The sequence below is a fragment of the Phallusia mammillata genome, chromosome 1, assembly GCF_965637545.1.
Source record: "Phallusia mammillata chromosome 1, kaPhaMamm4.hap1.1, whole genome shotgun sequence".
Taxonomy (NCBI): Eukaryota; Metazoa; Chordata; class Ascidiacea; order Phlebobranchia; family Ascidiidae; genus Phallusia; species Phallusia mammillata.
In genome coordinates, this window is record NC_137252.1 from 1,515,221 (window position 1) to 1,534,445 (window position 19,225).

General features: G+C 37.4%; 2 protein-coding genes across 8 annotated transcripts; one reads left to right on the forward strand and one right to left on the reverse strand.

The window, feature by feature from the left end:
• Positions 1 to 4,313: 4,313 nt before the first annotated feature.
• Positions 4,314 to 6,398, reverse strand: LOC145231125 (uncharacterized). 2 transcript variants are annotated; one of them, XR_013860779.1, is made up of 3 exons: positions 5,070 to 6,398; positions 4,871 to 5,005; positions 4,314 to 4,601 (listed from the first exon to the last, which is right to left on the reverse strand). XR_013860779.1 is itself a non-coding variant. In XM_080096322.1 (2 exons), the coding sequence occupies exons 1-2, from the start codon at positions 5,824 to 5,826 to the stop codon at positions 4,980 to 4,982; spliced, it is 783 nt and encodes a 260-aa protein (XP_079952448.1). In that variant the 5' UTR covers positions 5,827 to 6,398; the 3' UTR covers positions 4,314 to 4,979. The 2 variants fall into 2 exon arrangements, 1 of the variants encoding a protein (XP_079952448.1); XM_080096322.1 differs by having other exon boundaries at positions 4,314 to 5,005.
• Positions 6,399 to 10,927: 4,529 nt separating this feature from the next.
• Positions 10,928 to 18,480, forward strand: LOC145237660 (uncharacterized). Of its 6 annotated transcripts, XM_080100633.1 has the most exons (14): positions 10,928 to 11,069; positions 12,997 to 13,038; positions 13,147 to 13,194; positions 13,318 to 13,428; positions 14,543 to 14,563; positions 14,621 to 14,706; positions 16,243 to 16,284; positions 16,367 to 16,408; positions 16,486 to 16,527; positions 16,610 to 16,651; positions 16,730 to 16,771; positions 16,853 to 16,894; positions 16,964 to 17,155; positions 17,258 to 18,480. In XM_080100633.1, exons 1-14 carry the CDS (start codon positions 11,035 to 11,037, stop codon positions 17,323 to 17,325), a joined length of 855 nt encoding a protein of 284 aa, XP_079956759.1. In that variant the 5' UTR covers positions 10,928 to 11,034; the 3' UTR covers positions 17,326 to 18,480. The 6 variants fall into 6 exon arrangements, with proteins under 6 accessions (XP_079956759.1, XP_079956767.1, XP_079956777.1 ...); XM_080100641.1 differs by lacking the exon at positions 13,147 to 13,194; XM_080100651.1 differs by lacking the exon at positions 10,928 to 11,069 and having other exon boundaries at positions 14,491 to 14,563.
• Positions 18,481 to 19,225: the final 745 nt, after the last annotated feature.

Consider the following 19,225-nt stretch of genomic DNA (forward strand, 5'->3'; position numbering starts at 1 on the left):
CCGCAAAAGGAATTCAGAAAGGAAAATTTTGATTTCGAAATAAAATTTCGTAACGAATAACGTTTTCAAAACGAAATTTCGGTTTCATGTTAGGTTTCAAAACGAAATGCAAGTTGGTTTAGGTTTCAACAAGAAATTAGTTAAATAATACAACCTTTGTGGGCAAAAAGGAAATTGTAACATAATTATCTGCTAATTTCGATATTTTTGAGTTGTTTGATGCGACTGCAAAGTGTAATGATTTCATTTGTGGAGAAAACAGATCAGTTCACTAATAACATTCTTACCACACGCTAAATAAGCAAAACATCGAGGGTTTCACATTGAAATAAAGCAAAATCGTAGATTGTTTATCGCGATAAAGTGAATCTTGCACTATTTGCGCCAAAACATGATAAAAGATCTTGTTTAAAAAGGAATTTGACCGTGTGCCGCAAAAGGAATTCAGAAAGGAAAATTTTGATTTCGAAATAAAATTTCGTAATTGTTACGGAATTATTTCGGCAGCTTTGGGAATTCGGCTAAGAGATCTTTCAAGTGGCGATATTAAATTCCAATCAACCCCTTAAGCCTAATTCTGTACCTTTAAAACCAAAACTGCCTCCCTAATTCGGAAACGGCCCGAACCCTGCAATAACGGTTCACCACTAAGCCAAAGAAAGACCGCAAACTGGTTTCACTAATGGGCGCCTTGTTTAAGTAAAAGCGATAAAATACACTGGCGTAAAACAACACGTATTTCCAACTTCAATACGCTGCGCTCAATAATCAGTAAACGCCAGTACAACACAGAACAGAAACCAACAGGTGCAACTCGCACGGCGCCCAGAGGAAGACTGACCTTCATTATTTTACTCGCACGTGCGACGCGGCCACGTACGTGGAAGAAACAATCACGTGACGACCAAAGGCACACCCGGGTAACGATACAACAATCAAGCGTAAATTAGTGGCGGGGAAATAGGCGATCATACAACGGAGAAAAGACAACTATTACAATATAAAACAAATAAGTGAATGGTGTATAGTAAAACAAGATATATACAGTGTGTGGTAAAACAAGATATATGCCATGGAAATATGATATAGTGAAAATATGATTGGCGAAACAAACCGATTAAACACAACAATAATAACGGGTGGTAAAACAAGATATATGCCATGGAAATATGATGTAGTGAAAATATGATTAGCAAAACAAACCAATTAAACACAACAATAATAACAAAGTTAAGTGCCAGGATACCCAATAGGCAACGCTTCAAACAAAACGATTATAAGTGCACGTAGGTGTGTGAAAATAAAGGAGCTAACCAGCTCATTATTACAAACGGTGAAAGTGCTAAAAATTCGCCACATTCCCCCCAACTCAAAACTGTCCTACTCCCGTTGGACAACCGTCTAAACCATGGTTTCGGGTGAATATCGCGCTGGTTGACGACGTACCCGAGTCGACCTTCTACACCCATCCGAATTGCCCTGAGGATTCGACTCCATTGTACCTTCCTGTAAAACTACTTTAGGGTTGTAGACATACACGACTGCAGGCACTTCCGGCTGCGGTTGCGGATGTTCTGACGGTTCTTCCGTGGGCCCGGGGAATGAACTCGTCGTTGGTTTTAACCTGTTAAAATGTACAGTTTGCCTCTTGCCTGTCACGTCTTCGATCACGTAGTTCACAGGACCGCGGATATCGGTGATCCTGTAGGGTCCCTTGTATGGACACTGAAGTTTCTTACTTTGTCCAATCGGGACGACGGGGTTTGTTAACAAAACAAATTCGCCTACCGAGTAGGGTCTTCCTTGTTGTCGTTGATTGTACCAGTCTTCCATCCGCTTCCGTTGCGTCGCGAGACTCTCCCTCACTACCTCTTCTGCAAGCTGTAGACCATCACGGAGCTGATCAATCTCCACTCCGTACGAATGTGCGGTGTCACGCGCCATAGACCCCATCAAGTCTGCCGGCAATCGCAATGGTCGTCCGGTTAAGAGAGTATGCGGAGCTTCTCCCGTTGCATCGTGGGCACTCGCATTGTAGGCGGCCACCACCCCTGGTAATGCTTCGTCCCACCGCCGGTTATCTTGCTGTATATAATTCCGGATCATAGTGATAATGGTCTTATTGTTACGTTCGACCCCACCGTTCCCAGGCGCGTGGTATGATGTCGTGCGACTTTTCCTACATCCCATTAGACGTAATAATTCTGCGAATAAATGGCTTTCGAAATTCGAACCGCGGTCGGAATGAACAGTCTCCGGCACCCCATGTACAGTGAACCAATTTCGATATAACAAACCGGCGGTCTCATTAGCCGTTTGATTTCGCATCGGCCAGGCTCTTACGTATTTTGTGAAAATGTCACACGCTACCAAAATGAACTGGTAACCCGACCGGGTGAGAGGTAGAGGTCCGACAACGTCCACTTCGATCCTTTGCATGGGTCTGTCCTCGGTTGAGGGCATGAGCGGGGCTTGAAAATGATGCGTGGGTCTTTTATTGTATTGACAGGTGACGCAGTTGCGGCAAAAGGTCTCGACAGAATCGCGCCATTTATACCAATAAAAGCGTTCCGCTATCTTAGCCAGCGTCTTAGCTATGCCCAAATGCCCTCCCCCGTGTACGTTATCATGAAGATTTGACATCGCCTCATCAACTAAACTCTGTGGCAAAACGATTACAGAATCACTGCCTAGTGTAGAGTTTCCACGACAACAAAGCACACCTGCTTTAAGTAGGAGGCTGGGAAAGCGAGACCAATAATGGCGAAGTACTGGTGATTCTTTTTTAACGGTTTTAAATTTCGGACGCGTACCTTTATTTAACCAGTCCAAGACGACTGCTAGATCAGGGTCATCTTTCTGTCGCTCCAACAAGTCTTCGTGTTGATATCCTACCGTAGACTTTAAGTCAACGACGTGAACTTGGGTATGTTCGAGTCCCTCGGCCAATTTGTACGGACATTCCTCGCAATCTCCTATGTCATCAAGGCGTGACAGAGCGTCTGCATTCTTATGTTTGTTTCCTGACCTGTGATGAATCTCAAAGTCATACGCGGAAAGGTGCTCTACCCAGCGGGCGCACTGCCCGTATAACTCCCTAGACTTCCAAAGCCATCTTAAAGAAGAATGGTCAGTCCGTAAGTTAAATTTTTGACCAAGTAAGTAACACCGGTACAGCTTTGTGGCGAATACAACAGCTAGAAGCTCTTTTCTCGTGGTGGAATAGTTACGTTCCGACCTGCTCAAAGTGCGACTACCATAGGCGACCACGCATTCCTTACCGTCGATTTCCTGAGAAAGGACGCAGCCAATGGCAGCGTCAGACGCATCCGTATCCAGGATAAACGGCATGTTAAAGTCGGGGTATCGAAGAATTGGTGCAGTCGTCAAATGTTGTTTTAGTTGAGAGAAGGCATCCTGACACTGGTCATCCCACTGAAATCTTCTTCCCTTTTCCGTCAACCGGTGAAGAGGACCCGCGATCTGTGCGTAACCGCAAATAAATTTACGATAGTAGGAAGTAAGGCCTAGAAACTGCCGGATTTCTTTTACGTTGCGAGGAGTCAGCCATTTAGCAACTGCCTTGATTTTGTTAGGGTCGCATCGTATGCCCTCTTTCGATAATACGTGGCCCAAAAAGTCTACTTCGTGTTTAAATAGAGTGCACTTGCTAGGTTTTAAAGTTAGACCAGCCGATTTGATTCTTGTTAGCACGTCTGACAGTCGCTTTAAATGCTCTTCAAAAGTTTTTGAGTATACAATGATATCATCCAAGTACGCTAGGGCTCCTAGCCATTCGATTCCGTTTAGGACAATACGCATCAGGCGCTGAAAAGTCGCTGCAGAATTGCACAGGCCCATGGGCATTACATTAAATTCAAAAAGCCCGACGTGGCTAGTGAAAGCCGTTTTCTCCCGGGAAGAGGCGTCCATTGCAACCTGCCAATACCCGGATTTTAGATCCAAAGTTGAAAAATAGGCGGCGTTGGACATTTGGTCTAAACTGTCATCTATCCGGGGAATCGGGTAGCTATTTTTTTTAGTTAACTCATTCAACTTGCGATAATCGACGCAAAAACGAGTCTCACCGGACTTCTTTCGGACCAACACAATCGGGCTGCTCCAAAAACACTCAGGGTGTTTACATCCAGGGATACCTCCCTCTACCACTATACAAGTACCCGGGATTTTGCAATCGAGGTTACCAAAAGCATACACAGGGGTAACCGTAGCGAATCTCGCCCCACTTGGTATTGTTACATCCTCATCCCCCAAATTCGCCACAAACACCTTTACCTCGCGACTTTGCGTCATCGTTACACTTGTCGCAGTCAATAACCCAAATCTCTCCACGAACCCAGCTATCTGCTCCGTTAGAACCGGAGTGGCCAACTCTTGTGAATTAAGAGATTCTTGACATAAGCTGCCTGTTACACATACCTCTGCGAACGCTGGGATAAGGACGTCCTCCGCAACACATACGTCACAGGGTTGGGACAAGGCTGTCGGAGAACTAAAGAGGGGAAGGCTGGCGTTTCCTGCTGTTAACGTATTTTCCCTGTAGCAGATTCTGCACGCATTTGCTTGAAGAAAATCCAACCCTAGAATAAAATCGTGATTAAGGTTCTGCACGATGTAAACCGTAGCATTATTCATTATGCCGCCCACTCGAAGAGGTAGACTAACACTGCCTTTCACCGCCAATTGTAGCCCATCGGCACCTACCAAGTGTGTGGAAGGGGACCTATTTATCTGTAGGTTTTGTTCTGCGCCGAATGAGTCCCATTTTATCGCACTCATCAGACATACACCCGAGCCAGTGTCTAACAAAGCACACATGGTCGACTGCCCAACCAAAATGGAAACAAACCGTGCAAGCGCTGGAGGTGGTGCATTTCTCTCCTTGGGTGTAGATTCCGGACCTGCAGTTGGTCTGTTTGCTCTGCCTGGTGCGGTTGGTTGTTGACTCGAGGACTCGTTTACATTCGCGGGGCGTTTGGGCGGTCTGTAGAAAGAAGTTGGTAACGACCCAGGCTCGTGTCTTACCCTAACCATTTTTGGGCGCATACCCAGGTGCGGGCAGTCTCGTCGAAAATGGCCTGGCTGTCCGCAGCCGTAGCACTTTCGGTTTTGCTCGTGGTGGCCATAAAAATGTCCTGTCCTTTTAAGGGAATCAACTTCAGCTTGAAGGGTCTTCAAAGTGTCTTCGAATTTAGCACTCCGTTCCGTCGTGCGTCGTTCCATGTCTTCAAGCTTTTTCAAAATCATGTCCATTTCAGATGTTTTTGCGTTAACTGTGGCAACCTGAACCAAACTCGGTACTTGAGCATCGACCACGACCTGAGCGGCGGTCCTAAACGTCCTTGTGTACTTGGTTGCTGCAGGGATAGTTTCAGCAAGGCGCCTGTCTTGCAAGCCTTGTAGCAAGGTAATGTACAGCACTTCGTTTTTAAGGGCAGCTTCTGAAGAGTTGCTGTAAGCGTTATCCCCCAGTGTTTGCAGGGCATAAACAAAATCTCGCGCGGACTCGCCAGGTAGCTGCACGCGCCTTATCAGCTCGGCGCGTTGGCGTTCCGCGTGTTGGCCGCTAGACTTATGACGCAGTGCGCGTTCCTTCAAGTCCCCAAACGGAATTGTGAAGAGATTGGAGTCCTTCTCCTGTATTGCCCATTTCAGATCATTGCCAATGCTTGCTAAAAACAGATGTCGTTTCATTTCTTCTGAAGCATCAACGCTCGTACAATAAGAATCGAGCATATTAAAATATTGCCCGAGATCCTCCCCAGGCCGTAAAGGCGGAGGTTGCATTAAAACGTTAAAAGACATTATAAAATCAACCTAAAATACAATACTTAAAAACACAAAAAGGGGAGTCTTCCTAGTAAAACCAGCGGGTAGTGGTGACAGGGTCCTGGCGTGCTCGCCAAGTTGTTACGGAATTATTTCGGCAGCTTTGGGAATTCGGCTAAGAGATCTTTCAAGTGGCGATATTAAATTCCAATCAACCCCTTAAGCCTAATTCTGTACCTTTAAAACCAAAACTGCCTCCCTAATTCGGAAACGGCCCGAACCCTGCAATAACGGCTCACCACTAAGCCAAAGAAAGACCGCAAACTGGTTTCACTAATGGGCGCCTTGTTTAAGTAAAAGCGATAAAATACACTGGCGTAAAACAACACGTATTTCCAACTTCAATACGCTGCGCTCAATAATCAGTAAACGCCAGTACAACACAGAACAGAAACCAACAGGTGCAACTCGCACGGCGCCCAGAGGAAGACTGACCTTCATTATTTTACTCGCACGTGCGACGCGGCCACGTACGTGGAAGAAACAATCACGTGACGACCAAAGGCACACCCGGGTAACGATACAACAATCAAGCGTAAATTAGTGGCGGGGAAATAGGCGATCATACAACGGAGAAAAGACAACTATTACAATATAAAACAAATAAGTGAATGGTGTATAGTAAAACAAGATATATACAGTGTGTGGTAAAACAAGATATATGCCATGGAAATATGATATAGTGAAAATATGATTGGCGAAACAAACCGATTAAACACAACAATAATAACGGGTGGTAAAACAAGATATATGCCATGGAAATATGATGTAGTGAAAATATGATTAGCAAAACAAACCAATTAAACACAACAATAATAACAAAGTTAAGTGCCAGGATACCCAATAGGCAACGCTTCAAACAAAACGATTATAAGTGCACGTAGGTGTGTGAAAATAAAGGAGCTAACCAGCTCATTATTACAAACGGTGAAAGTGCTAAAAATTCGCCACATAATGAATAACGTTTTCAAAACGAAATTTCGTTTTCATGTTAGGTTTCAAAACGAAATACAAGTTGGTTTATTTTCCACCAATAAATTAGTTAAGTAATCAAACATTTGTGCGAATAAATGAAACTTTAACTAAATTATCTGCCAATCTCGATATTTTTGAGTTGTTTGATGCGACACTGCATTGCAAAGTTGTCATTTATGCAGAAAACAGTTAATTTTAGTGATAACATTTTCACCACACACAAAATCAGCAAAACATCGAAGATTTCACAGTAAAGTAAGACAAAATAGTAATGGTTTATCGCGATAACGTGATATTTGCAGTATTTACGCCAAAAGATAATGTAAGATCTTGTATTCCAAACGAATCTGATCCTGTGTCGTGAAAGGGAAATATAGAAACGAAATTTTGGTTTCGAAATAAAATTTTGTTTCGAATAACGTTTTCAAAACGAAATTTCGTTTTCATGTTAGGTTTCAAAACGAAATACAAGTTGGTTTAGGTTCCACCAAGAAATTAGTTAAGTAATAAAACATTTGTGCGAATAAATGAAACTTTAACTAAATTATCTGCCAATCTCGATATTTTTGAGTTGTTTAATGCGACACTGCATTGTAAAGTTGTCATTTATGCAGAAAACAGTTAATTTTAGTGATAACATTCTCACCACACACAAAATCAGCAAAACATCGAGGGTTTCACAGTGAAGTAAAACAAAATAGTAATTGTTTATCGCGATAACGTGATTTTTGCACTATTTACGCCAACAGATAATGTAAAATGTTGTTTTCTAAACGAATCTGATCCTGTGTCGTGAAAGGGAAATATAGAAACGAAATTTTGGTTTCGAAATAAAATTTTGTTTCGAATAACGTTTTCAAAACGAAATTTCGTTTTCATGTTAGGTTTCAAAACGAAATACAAGTTGGTTTAGGTTCCAGCAAGAAATTAGTTAAATAATACAACATTTGTGGGCAAAAAGGAAATTGTAACATAATTATCTGCCAATCTCGATATTTTTGAGTTGTTTGATGCGACACTGCATTGCAAAGTTGCCATTTATGCAGAAAACAGTTAATTTTAGTGATAACATTCTCACCACACACAAAATCAGCAAAACATCGAAGGTTTCACAGTAAAGTAAGACAAAATAGTAACTGTTTATCGCGATAACGTGACTTTTGCACTATTTGCGCCAACAGATAATGTAAGATGTTGTATTCTAAACGAATCTGATCCTGTGTCGTGAAAGGGAAATATAGAAACGAAATTTTGGTTTCGAAATAAAATTTCGTTTCCATCAACGTTTTCAAAACGAAATTTCTTTTTTATTTTAGGTCTAAAAACGAAATACAAGTTGATTAAGGTTTTATCAAGAAATTAAATCATACAACATTGTAAAACGCAATAAAACATTTGTTAGCAAAGCGGAAATTGTAACATAATTATCTGGCAATTTCGATTTTGTCGAGTTGGTTGATGCGACTGTAAAGTGTAATTATTTCATTTAAATGGAAAACAGATCAGTTCAGTGATAACATTCTTACCACACGGTACGGCAGAAATAGGAAAAGTGGCTGTTATCGAAAAAATGGTTTCGAAAACCGTTTCTAAGAAACAATTTTTTTTCTAAGCTGTTTGAAGAAACCAATTTGGCTTAAAAACTGTTTTAACAAACAAATTTGTGCGAAATCCGTTTCAAGAAACGAGTTTGCCTTAACAAGCGGAGAACAAAGCGTTAAAATAAATAATTTGAACAGAAAAATTCTCTTTTTAATAAAATTGAAGAAGAACATAAACAATTTTTGTAAAAAATGCTAACGATCTTCGAAGAACAAAGGGCAATCAATCTGATTGAAGTAACGATAGTGCATCAAGCGAAGAGGTTTTTGAAAGATTTAACGTAATCCAAGTGGAAAGCTGCTTGCTTATGTTCAAAAAGTACAAATACTTTGTTAGTAGGTTAGACGTGGAAAATCCAAAAAATGGTTCGCTTTATAGTAATTCAGATATTAGTGCAACAGGCTTATTGAATTTTCAGAACTTCTGCCACTGACTACAAAGCATTGTGCCACATCGTCACAATTGACTGTTACGTCATAAGCGTGGGAATAAACAACGGTCAGTGAACAAGAAACTGATGCACACACTGGAGAACATGAAACCCTGCTACTGACGGCACGCCATTTTTCATACGGAGTACAAGTTTTCTTTTTTTTCAACCTTTGCAATACCGATGCATAAATCAACAAATACTTCAGTTCTAAGTAAGTTTTGGAGTAACATCTGTTACCATGACTTATTGATATTATTGACTACTGGCCTTCAAGGTATTTCGTGATCTTGAAATTGGCTTCAAAAATGTTGAGGACTTCTGTTATTGGCCTTAAAACACAAACAAACTGAAATTAAGCTGACGCGATAGATGTAGGTCGCTATTATAACAGCATACTATAGTATGCCTTAATGGTTCTAAAACACGAACGAACTGAGTTAAAATTAAACGCTTTTCACGAGCCAATTTGTATTTGCGACAAGAAACAGCATGCAAAGTTTCAGTTTGTTCAGTTAAGCAAAACCGAAATCACCAGCGAACAAGATAGTTATTTTCGTTGGCACGACCACTAACGCGATATATAGGTCGCTCTTACTATGCTTTAATGGCTCTAAAACACGAACGAACAGAGTTAAAATTAAACGGTTTTCACGAGCCAATTTGTATTTGCGACATAGAAACAGCATGCAGTTTCAGTTTGTTCAGTTAAGCAAAACCGCAATGACAACAAACAAGATAGTTGCAACACGATGCTACCGTATATTTAAAATCGGACTGTGAAAACCGTTCAATTTTGTTTCGGCTTGTATGTGGTTTCGATCAGGAAATGTGCTGGTTTTGGCGCTAGCAATAGAAAACACCAAAAAAATTATTTAGCATACTTAAACCGAAGTATTTGTAAATAGAAGCATTTGTTTAGTAAAAGTTTCAGAAAATTTATAGCGCGTATAATCCTTGACGTGCTAACAATAGCAGGGTCTTATGTGATACACTATCTACAACATTTTGTTGTTCATTAAGCACTGTTTTGCCTCGCTTTTGACGTAGCAGTCAACTGTGATGACAATCGCCCAATGCTTAGCAGTCAGTGGCCATAATAAAAAAATCTAAGTATGATGTTCGCTTGTCATTTCAGGTTCAATAACCTGAACTAACTGATTCTGCTTGCAAATCTAATTTGCCTCGTGAAAACCATTTAATTTTAACTCTGTTTGTTCGTGTTTTAGAACCATTAAAGCATAGTAAGAGCGACCTACTTTTAACGCGTTAGTGGTCGTGCCAACGAAAATAACTATCTTGTTCGCTTGTCATTTCGGTTTTGCTTAACTGAACAAACTGAAACTTTGCATGTTATTTCTGGTCGCAAATACAAGTTGGCTCGTGAATCTGACCGTGTGCCTTAACGGCGAATTAGAAACTTTTCGTTCCGGAATATAATTTTGTTTCTAATATTGTTGCCATTTTCTCAGCAGACTTTAAATCTCCGTAAATTAAACGTTTACTTTTATGTGAAGCAAAGTTGTGATTGTTTTCATTCAAGTATTTAGGCGTCCCTGCAGATATGCAGGTTTCAATCGTTTATGCAGGTATTTGGCACCTGGTTTTCCTGGGCCTTTTTGCTGATCAGGCATTTTTATGTTGTCTTGGATGTTCAGACGCGACTTGACCTAGATTGCAAGTTATGGTTGAGTTGCGCCACTGTGTTGGACTTTCACCAGCGCGTCGTAAAGTCCAGTTTACATCGAAGGCTTGCGAAGCATGCGAACTGTGCGACGTGATATTTCTTTCTTTGTCTAAGCAACGCGTGCGGGAAGTCACATTTCGCGCTTCTATAATTTGTCAGTGTCTTTCGCGAAGCTTCACGTTTTAGTTGCATCGTGAGCGTCAATGTGCAGTCATGGCCGGTTTCGCTATCTCATTGCTGTAGTAAGGTTTATGTGCAGCAAATGTATAACTTATGTATGTTTTAAGCCGTCTTGAATGTCGCTTACCTCAATACTTGCGTAATGAAAAAAAGCTTTTGTATCTTTTCAAAAATTATCGTTTTCTTTTGTGATTAATAGATATCTGATCAAATGAAATAAGGTTTTATATCTAACTATTATTCTGATTTAAAAGTCTTTGTTCGGCACAGTTTTGCCTTATTGAAGTAGCGTGGTTCAGCGGAAGACAAAATGGACAATTTCAGAAGGAGAAAGTTGTTTGCAAAGTAAGCTTAATTGACTTGTTTTTTGTTTTAAAAATATTTGTTTTTTAATCTAACCTTGTGTGTTTAAAGTTGATGGTAAGTTTAAATTTGTTTTTTTGGTGGTGATATACCGAAGCTTCGGTTAACTGCATTTGTTTAAAACATTACATCAACAATAGCGTGTGGATCGCAGGGAAGTTTTCGATGCTAGGAAAGACAATAGTGTTTTGTGCGATTTTTTTCCATTATTGTGCTGTACGCATCTTACAAACTTATTAATGATGAATGTTTTGTGACGTAGCAATTAACCTAGCTATTACGAATGCGAATTATTTGTGTATGTCGTACCAAACGTATAGCATTTGCAACTCAGTTGTGCTCAGCGGAATACTTTCCGGCGCCAGGTACATAATCACTATTATACGTTTAGTACTATTATACCCGCGACAGTCAAGATTAACAGAAAAACCAAAAAACTACAATAATACAGCATTTCTTCGGTTGCAAACCGCGGCTTGTATTGTTTTATACTTGCCGTTTTTGCGGCTTTTAACTGGGGCGGCCTACAATCAAGGCCGGCTTACGTTTTGACTTAAAACCGATAATATTTCTACACTCAAACTTTTTAATTTATTTCGGGTTTAAAACTTGTATGCATGTACAGATGATGCGTCAAAATGCGTTCTGTTTGGTACAGTTACTATCAAAAATTCCAGCGTGCGGCTTACAATCGAGGGGGGCTTTCAAACGAGGGCGACATACATTCTTTTTCTACACCTCAACATGCGGCTAAACAATGAGGGCGGCTTACAATCGAGTATATACAGTAATCTATAAACTGCCCAGTTGTACCACGGTTTTTCAATCAAAAGCATTCCATAGGGGTTTGAAGGGGACACATATTGATTTTACTCAAAATATTCGTTTGCTTTTCTTTCTTTTTTCTTTTTTTTTCTGCTTTTTTCTTTTTTTTTCTTCTACCCAAAGTTTGTCCGACTCGTTTTTTCCATTAAATCCTTGATGGATTTGGATGAAATTTACACAGATGGTAGAAGTAGTTATGTAGATGTGCATCCCACTTTGTTTTTGTTGATAACCCCAGTATTTACCCCGCTAGATCCCTAAAATGTTTCCCCCCCGATGTTTGTCTGACTCGTTTTTCCATCAAATGCTTGATGTATGTGGCTGAAACTTATACAGATGGTAGATATAGTTATGTAGATGTGCTTTCCACTTTGTTTTCCGGATAACCCTAGTATGTACCCTGCTAGCTCCCTAAAAGGGGTGAGTTTATAAACAATGTCAGAATTGGATAAAATTTGGTAGCTTGTAACGTATGCCTGTTGCTCAAAACACCTCTAGTGGTTGAAATTTTGAATTTTGGCAGATTGGACTGAAATTTTGCAGTACTATTGATTGAGTCATTGTGGTTTCCTACTTTTAAGTTTGTGTGTGTTGAACCTCATTAGTTATCCCACTAGCCCCCTAAAATGAGTTTTTTAATTTAAATAGTTTTTATTCCATATAGCATATTTAGATATGCACAGTACCAATCGCTGTGTTTGTCTTCACAATACCAAACTTGCTCATTGTTATCTATTGAATTACATTATTTTCAACTTTGCACGTGTGGGGACCCAAACAACCAAGGTTATAAAAGACGATGGCTAATATGGGACCTAATACATATAAGCATAGGAAATATATTAATGTTTTAAAATAGATCATAGTGAATGTGCAAGGGCAATATGTGCTGAGCCACCCTTCTAGTTTTATTGTGATTTTTTTTAATAGTAAGTTTATTGTACATTTTGAATATACAAGTTGCTTGAAGTCATGTTCTTTTATATTTTCACAACATGTTATGCTTTGTGCATGTTCTTTCGGTGTTTTTATAACATGTTTTTCTCTTGCTGATTAAATTTAAAGGATTTACTATCATTTTTAGAGACTATGAGAAGGATAAAAAAGGTTCAAAGAAGCTTAAAAGGTATTTACATCATTTATTGGAATGGTTTTCGGCTCCGTTAACACTCTTAATGTTGCAGAAGAAAAAAATTGTGATTGTGTACTTTATTATTGTATGTTTTTTATATAGATCTATAGAGTTTTCAGAAAGCAGCAGTGATGAGGATAGCTTATATTGGTAAATATATGCATGTAAAAAAGTATGTAAAAAGTTTTTACAAATATATAAAAATATATTACTATTGTTTTTGCAAACATCTAAAAACAGTTAGTAATACAAACATGTGTTTTTTTATTCAAGTTTATCATCGTCATCTGATGACTGTACTAACGAAAGTGTTAGTAGTAGCACTAGCTTCTCCAGCAGCAGTAGTAGCAGTGACTATGAACAGTACCAACAATTTCTCAAATGGTAATTGTTTTGTAATTCTTTTGTAATTAAATTTTTTTAAAACATCTTGTTTAGAGCATTGGGGTTGAAAAATAAGTGACACAAACTCTGAAATAAAACTTTCAATTCTAGTCATAAAATTATTGTCTCCTACTACACAATAGGTTTCTAAAAACATCTTAAAAATACTCATAGTGACATTACTGTTATGCAACAAAAATATGTTGCGTCAGTAAAATTTTTTAATTATTTGAAAGCTTATGAAATAATTTTTTTTACGGTTTCACATTTTTTTCCTATAATATAAACCTCAAAGTAGGTGCAACATCAAATTATCAAATTATAACACATTGGTGATTTTAAAAAAGAGAGATTAAACAAAAGCAATGCAACATGTGTTTTCAGCCTTATATAAACTTTTCTCAAAAAAATACTGTACAAAACTATTAATTTATTACATGTTGAGGTATCCATTACACCCAGTAACAAATAAAGTTATTCATACAAGTGAATAAAACGTTTAAGACAAAAGTTTATTTAACCAAGTGTCTGATAGAAAACTGTTAAAAAAGTGGAAAAATACATCTGGAGAATACATAGGGTTGTGCCAAATTACCGCAAATAACTGAAGCAGGTCTTTACAATTTTTAATTAATTTTATTATCTTCAATTATATTTTAAACAGAAAAAGTTTTAGCATAGATTTAATGACCAAGAACACAACTTTATTACAATTTTTGATAAATCATTTTTAATTATCTATATTTATTAACAGTTTTAGGCCTTACATCGGAAAATTTTAAATTCTTAGATTTGAAAGGAAAAAAAATTAATTATTTTACAAATTTACAAACTTTATTGGTTAACAGCCCCAGGTTAATTATTAGGTCAACTATTGCAAACTTAAAAATGGCATTTATGTAACAAAATTTGGACAAACAACTGTGTTTGCATGTCATAATTAAATATTTAACACAAACGAAAAGAGCTGCATATTTTAAATAAACAAAAGAGTGTTTATGATTTGATCATTAAAAATGTAAGGGAACTTAAAGTGCTTTACCCAACCTTTCTCTACTTCAGGATTGACAAGCTTTCTCTACAAGCTTTTCATGTTGTTGTTGTTGTTTTTCAGGAAAGCAATGAAGGACAAAAGGTTAGAATTTTCTTATGTCTTATCTTAAAAAGATTTTAACACTTCACCAATTTGCAGAAAAAAAATGAAGCGATATCACCAAAAAAAGAGAAAAGAACATAAACACACCAAAAAAATGTTCAACCCAAAAAGCAAAATAAAAAGTATGCTGTATAAGTTACATAAATCTTATTCTAGGCTGGTTAAATATATAAGTGAATAATCTGTAAAGATTTTTGGATATGCCTACAGTAATGTCAATATACTTTGTAGAATCATCAAGTGGTATGAGGGACTGCCATGCATGTGATAAGCAGTATAAAAATGTCACATACCTCCACAAAACATATCATCCAGACATGGACAAGTCAGAATTCCTGTATGCTAGTAGGGCGAAAAAAAACAGAATCGGAAAATACCAAAATTTTGAGGGGCACTTCTGTCCCATTTGCGGAAGGGCAGTAAAAAATTTAACAAAACATTATGAAAATTTACATAAAACAATTGACACCAAATCCCAGCAGTTTCAAACTCTTGTTAAAAAGACCCAAATTGGATTCTTGCAATCGGTGATAACAAAATATGAGGAGCATCTGCAAAAGTTTTGAGTAGGAAAAAGAAAAAGAGTTGATAAGGCAGTAGCCTATTCAAATGCCAACCAAATTCGAACTTTAATTCCTAATATTGAGGTTTTTAAAAGCCCTGAAAAGATTTTTGAAATTTTAGAGCAACATTTAAAAGGTGAAGGGCAAGTTTCATCCAAAGTTGCATATTTGTCTACACTCCTAAATTTTCTTAGATTTTACAAAAACAACCAGTTTGATTTGATTTCGGACAAATGTTTCAATTTAGTGCACTCAGAAACAATGGACCTGCATGCACGCATAAACAAAGAGAAAAAGAAAAGAGAATTTTACACCAAAGAACAATCAAGAAAAAGACTGTCCAACATAAAATCAAATGCTTACAATGCAATTCTACAATATGAAAAAACTGAAGAATTCAAAAAAGTGGAAAAAATTAGAACCATGTCCAAATCCCAAGTTAAAAAGAACGATCTGCAACTCTTGTATGGAGATATTTTTTGCAGAGTAATATGTAGATTGGGCTGTAGACCATCTGTGATGATTGGTCTACTCATTAGAGAGCTCGAAGACTATGAAAAAACTGACGAGGGCAATTATTCAATTTTGGTGGTGGACCAAAAAGACAAACAACCGGCATGCATTGTTTTGAATTTACTTGAACTAGAACACATTAAAACCACAAGCGAATTGGCTTGGATGTATCACCAAATAAAACCTACAGGGCATTCACCGGTTTTTCCGACAACTTCAGCCAAAAATGTAGCAGCAACAGGTTCTTATAAATTGACAAATGCTGAATTTTCTAAAATTTTTAAAAAGGTTATTCCTTTTGTGTTTGAAAACACATCTTTAACGGCTACTGATGTAAGAAAACTTATCCACACATGGATGGCAGACGAGCCAAAGGAAGTTCAAATAGCTGTGGCAATAGCCTCTGGCCATTCACTTGCTGTTGCTGACCAAGTTTACAATGTACAACATCCACACCAAAGGGTTGAAAAGCTCGATTGTTGTTGGAGTCACGTGCCTATACATCTGGAAAGTGTTGTGTGTGCTTTGTACTTATTTTAGATATTTTTTAGTGTATGGTAAACCTTTTAATTGCTTTGACAGATATTCAACCAGGGCCATCCCACCATCAAGATGATTTGCAAGGTCTGTACCATTGAGTGTATTTGTATAGTTAACAGTTTGCAGACAAAATAAAAAAGGTTAACCGTTCAATTATTTTTAAAAGATATTCAACCAGGGCCATCATACCACCAAGATGATTTGCAAGGTCTGTACCATTGAGTGTATTTGTATAGTTAACAGTTTACATAAAAAAAAGGTTAACTTTTTAATTATTTTTAAAAGATGTTCAACAAGGCCCATCACACCACCAAGATGATTTGCAAGGTCTGTACCATTGAGTGTATTTGTATAGTTAACAGTTTGCAGACAAAATAAAAAAGGTTAACCGTTCAATTATTTTTAAAAGATATTCAACCAGGGCCATCATACCACCAAGATGATTTGCAAGGTCTGTACCATTGAGTGTATTTGTATAGTTAACAGTTTACATTAAAAAAAAGGTTAACCTTTTAATTATTTTTAAAAGATGTTCAACAAGGGCCATCACACCACCAAGATGATTTGCAAGGTCTGTACTTTTGAGTGTATTTGTATAGTTAATAGTTTACAGACAAAATAAAAAGATTAAACGTTCAATTATTTTTAAAAGATGTTCAACCAAGGTCATCACACCACCAATATGATTTGCCAGGTATTTAATTTAAAAACATACTAAAATATTGTTAAAGTGTTTAACTTCCTGTGGCTGTTTGTTTCGTAGAGGTCAAGTTTATTCGCGTAGTGTTCTTGGATGATGGTGAATGTGTTGACGTTTACCGGACCAAAGATATAAAAACAGAAGCCAGAAAAAAAATAAAACGCTTCGAAGAAATAAAGGTGAAGGATTGGTGCCTTGCCCGGTGGCCTGGCAACAAATTGTTTTACAAGGCAAGAAGAATTGCCAAAGATGAAGGTAAACATAATTATCTGTCCTACTTTATTGAACATTAGGAAATCATAAGTTATTTTAAAAAGATGGGAAACTGTACATCAATTAAGCTTTTGTTCTATACAGGTCGGTCAAGCTGCACGCATTCTGATTCAGAAGCGTCAAATATGTCCCCATCAAAACCAAAAATCTAAGAACACAATTTCAGCCTTTCATTAATGCTGTTAGTTTAGTTCATCTGTTTCTTGTGAATGGTCTGGTTTTTTTGTGAAGTGTTTTGCTGTGAATGATTTTCATTTGTTTACTTTCATAGAAAAACACCTTCAAATTCTTTAATATTTCTGCTGGTACCAAGTGTATGCTGTAATCTTTTAGTTCACTAATAGAAGAACTGTCTTCAAATGCTTTACTATTTCTGCTGGTACCAAGTGTTTGCTGTAATTTTTTCGTTCCTTAATAGAAAAAACTGTCTTGAAATGCATTACTATTTCTGCTGGTACCAAGTGTTTGCCTTAAATTTTTTTGTTCCTTAATAGAAAAAACTGTCTTGAAACGCTTTACTATTTCTGCTGGTACTGAGTGTTTGTTGTCATTTTTTGGTTCTCTGATAGAAAAACTGTCTTGAAATGCTGTACTATTTCTGCTGGTACCAAGAGTATGCTGTAATTTTTTAGTTCACTAATAGAAAAACTGTCTTCAAATGCATTACTATTTCTACTGGTACCGAGTTTTGGTGTAATTTTTTAGTTCACTAATATAAAAACTGTCTTCAAATGCATTACTATTTCTGCTGGTTCCGAGTGTTTGCTGTAATTTTTTAGTTCACTAATAGAAAAACTGTCTTCAAAAGCATTACTATTTCTGCTGGTACCAAGTGTATGCTGTAATTTTTTAGTTCACTGATAAAAAAACTGTCTTCAAATGCATTACTGTTTCTGCTGGTACCGAGTGTTTGCTGTAATTTTTAGTTCACTGATAGAAAAAAAACCGTCTTGAAATGCTTTACTATTTCTGCTGGTACCGAGTGTTTGCTGTAATTTTTTAGTTCACTAATAGAAAAACTGTCTTCAAATGCCTTACTATTTCTGCTGGTACCAAGTGTTTGCTGTAATTTTTTAGTTCACTAATAGAAAAACTGTCTTTAAATGCTTTACTATTTCTGCTGGTACAAAGTGTTTGCTGTAAATGACATAGTTCACTGACAATGAACAAAAGTAATATTTTCTGTTAGTGCAAAATGATGGCTGTAAATGACTTTGTTCTCTTTCATAAATATGCTACTACTGAGTGTTATGCTGTAAATACATTTTCTTTATTCACATTTCGTTAAATAAAGTCTTTGCACTTAATGGTTCTGGCGTATTACATATTTGAGAGGATTTTGTGTCAGTTGTGATGCATAGTGCTCTACAAACTTAGGTCGTTTCTGAATGGTGCAGTCTGAATGGTGCAGGATAAATAGTAGGTTCACACAGTCTTGATACTTGTTTTGAAAAGATTAAGAGTAAACCATTTAGTTAAAGCGCCAAGCCAAACAATACGAATAAACGCATGTTTTGGAGCGAATAATTAAATAACTCACAAACTGTTCTGGTAATAATCCTGAAATTCACTGGTTAAGACTGAAATTCACGACGCGCACATTTTATAGCCACACCTAGGTTAACATGCTGTCGTTTGCTTGTTCGAAATGTTTAACCGAGATTAATCACCGTATGTTAAATTAAAAAGTAGTTAAAGCAGACCTAGGAAAGTTGGTGTGTTGACAGGAAATAATAGTAAAAGATTTTACTATAAATGTATCTTCTTCTATTTAAACGCGAGTAAATATATACGTTGTGTCCGCTTGGAAAAACCGTTTGAATTGATATTAAACATGTCTAATATCCGATATATTTTTTCTGACTGCAATTTGGAGTTGACCTGTGAAAACTTTTTGAATTTATTTTAAACTGCTAGTGTTTTATGACCGAAAGTTTTACCTTGTACCGTCAGCACGCCCTAATTTGAATGGTTGTGCAGTGCAAATAATGACAATGTGCGATTTTTATTTTAGATTTGCTTATTTAATAGGCCTGAAACTTTGTATGCTGT

Excerpts from the sequence above, each read along its gene's own strand:
- LOC145231125 (XM_080096322.1), bottom strand. The coding sequence starts at position 5,826 with ATGTCTTTTAACGTTTTAATGCAACCTCCGCCTTTACGGCCTGGGGAG. Across the intron at positions 5,006-5,069 it reads ACGAGACTGCCCGCACCTGG|ACCGCCCAAACGCCCCGCGA; the intron begins GTATGCGCCCAA and ends TTCTTTCTACAG.
- LOC145237660 (XM_080100609.1), top strand. The coding sequence starts at position 15,409 with ATGGACCTGCATGCACGCATAAACAAAGAGAAAAAGAAAAGAGAATTT. Across the intron at positions 16,409-16,485 it reads CCACCAAGATGATTTGCAAG|ATGTTCAACAAGGCCCATCA; the intron begins GTCTGTACCATT and ends TATTTTTAAAAG. Across the intron at positions 16,772-16,852 it reads CCACCAAGATGATTTGCAAG|ATGTTCAACCAAGGTCATCA; the intron begins GTCTGTACTTTT and ends TATTTTTAAAAG.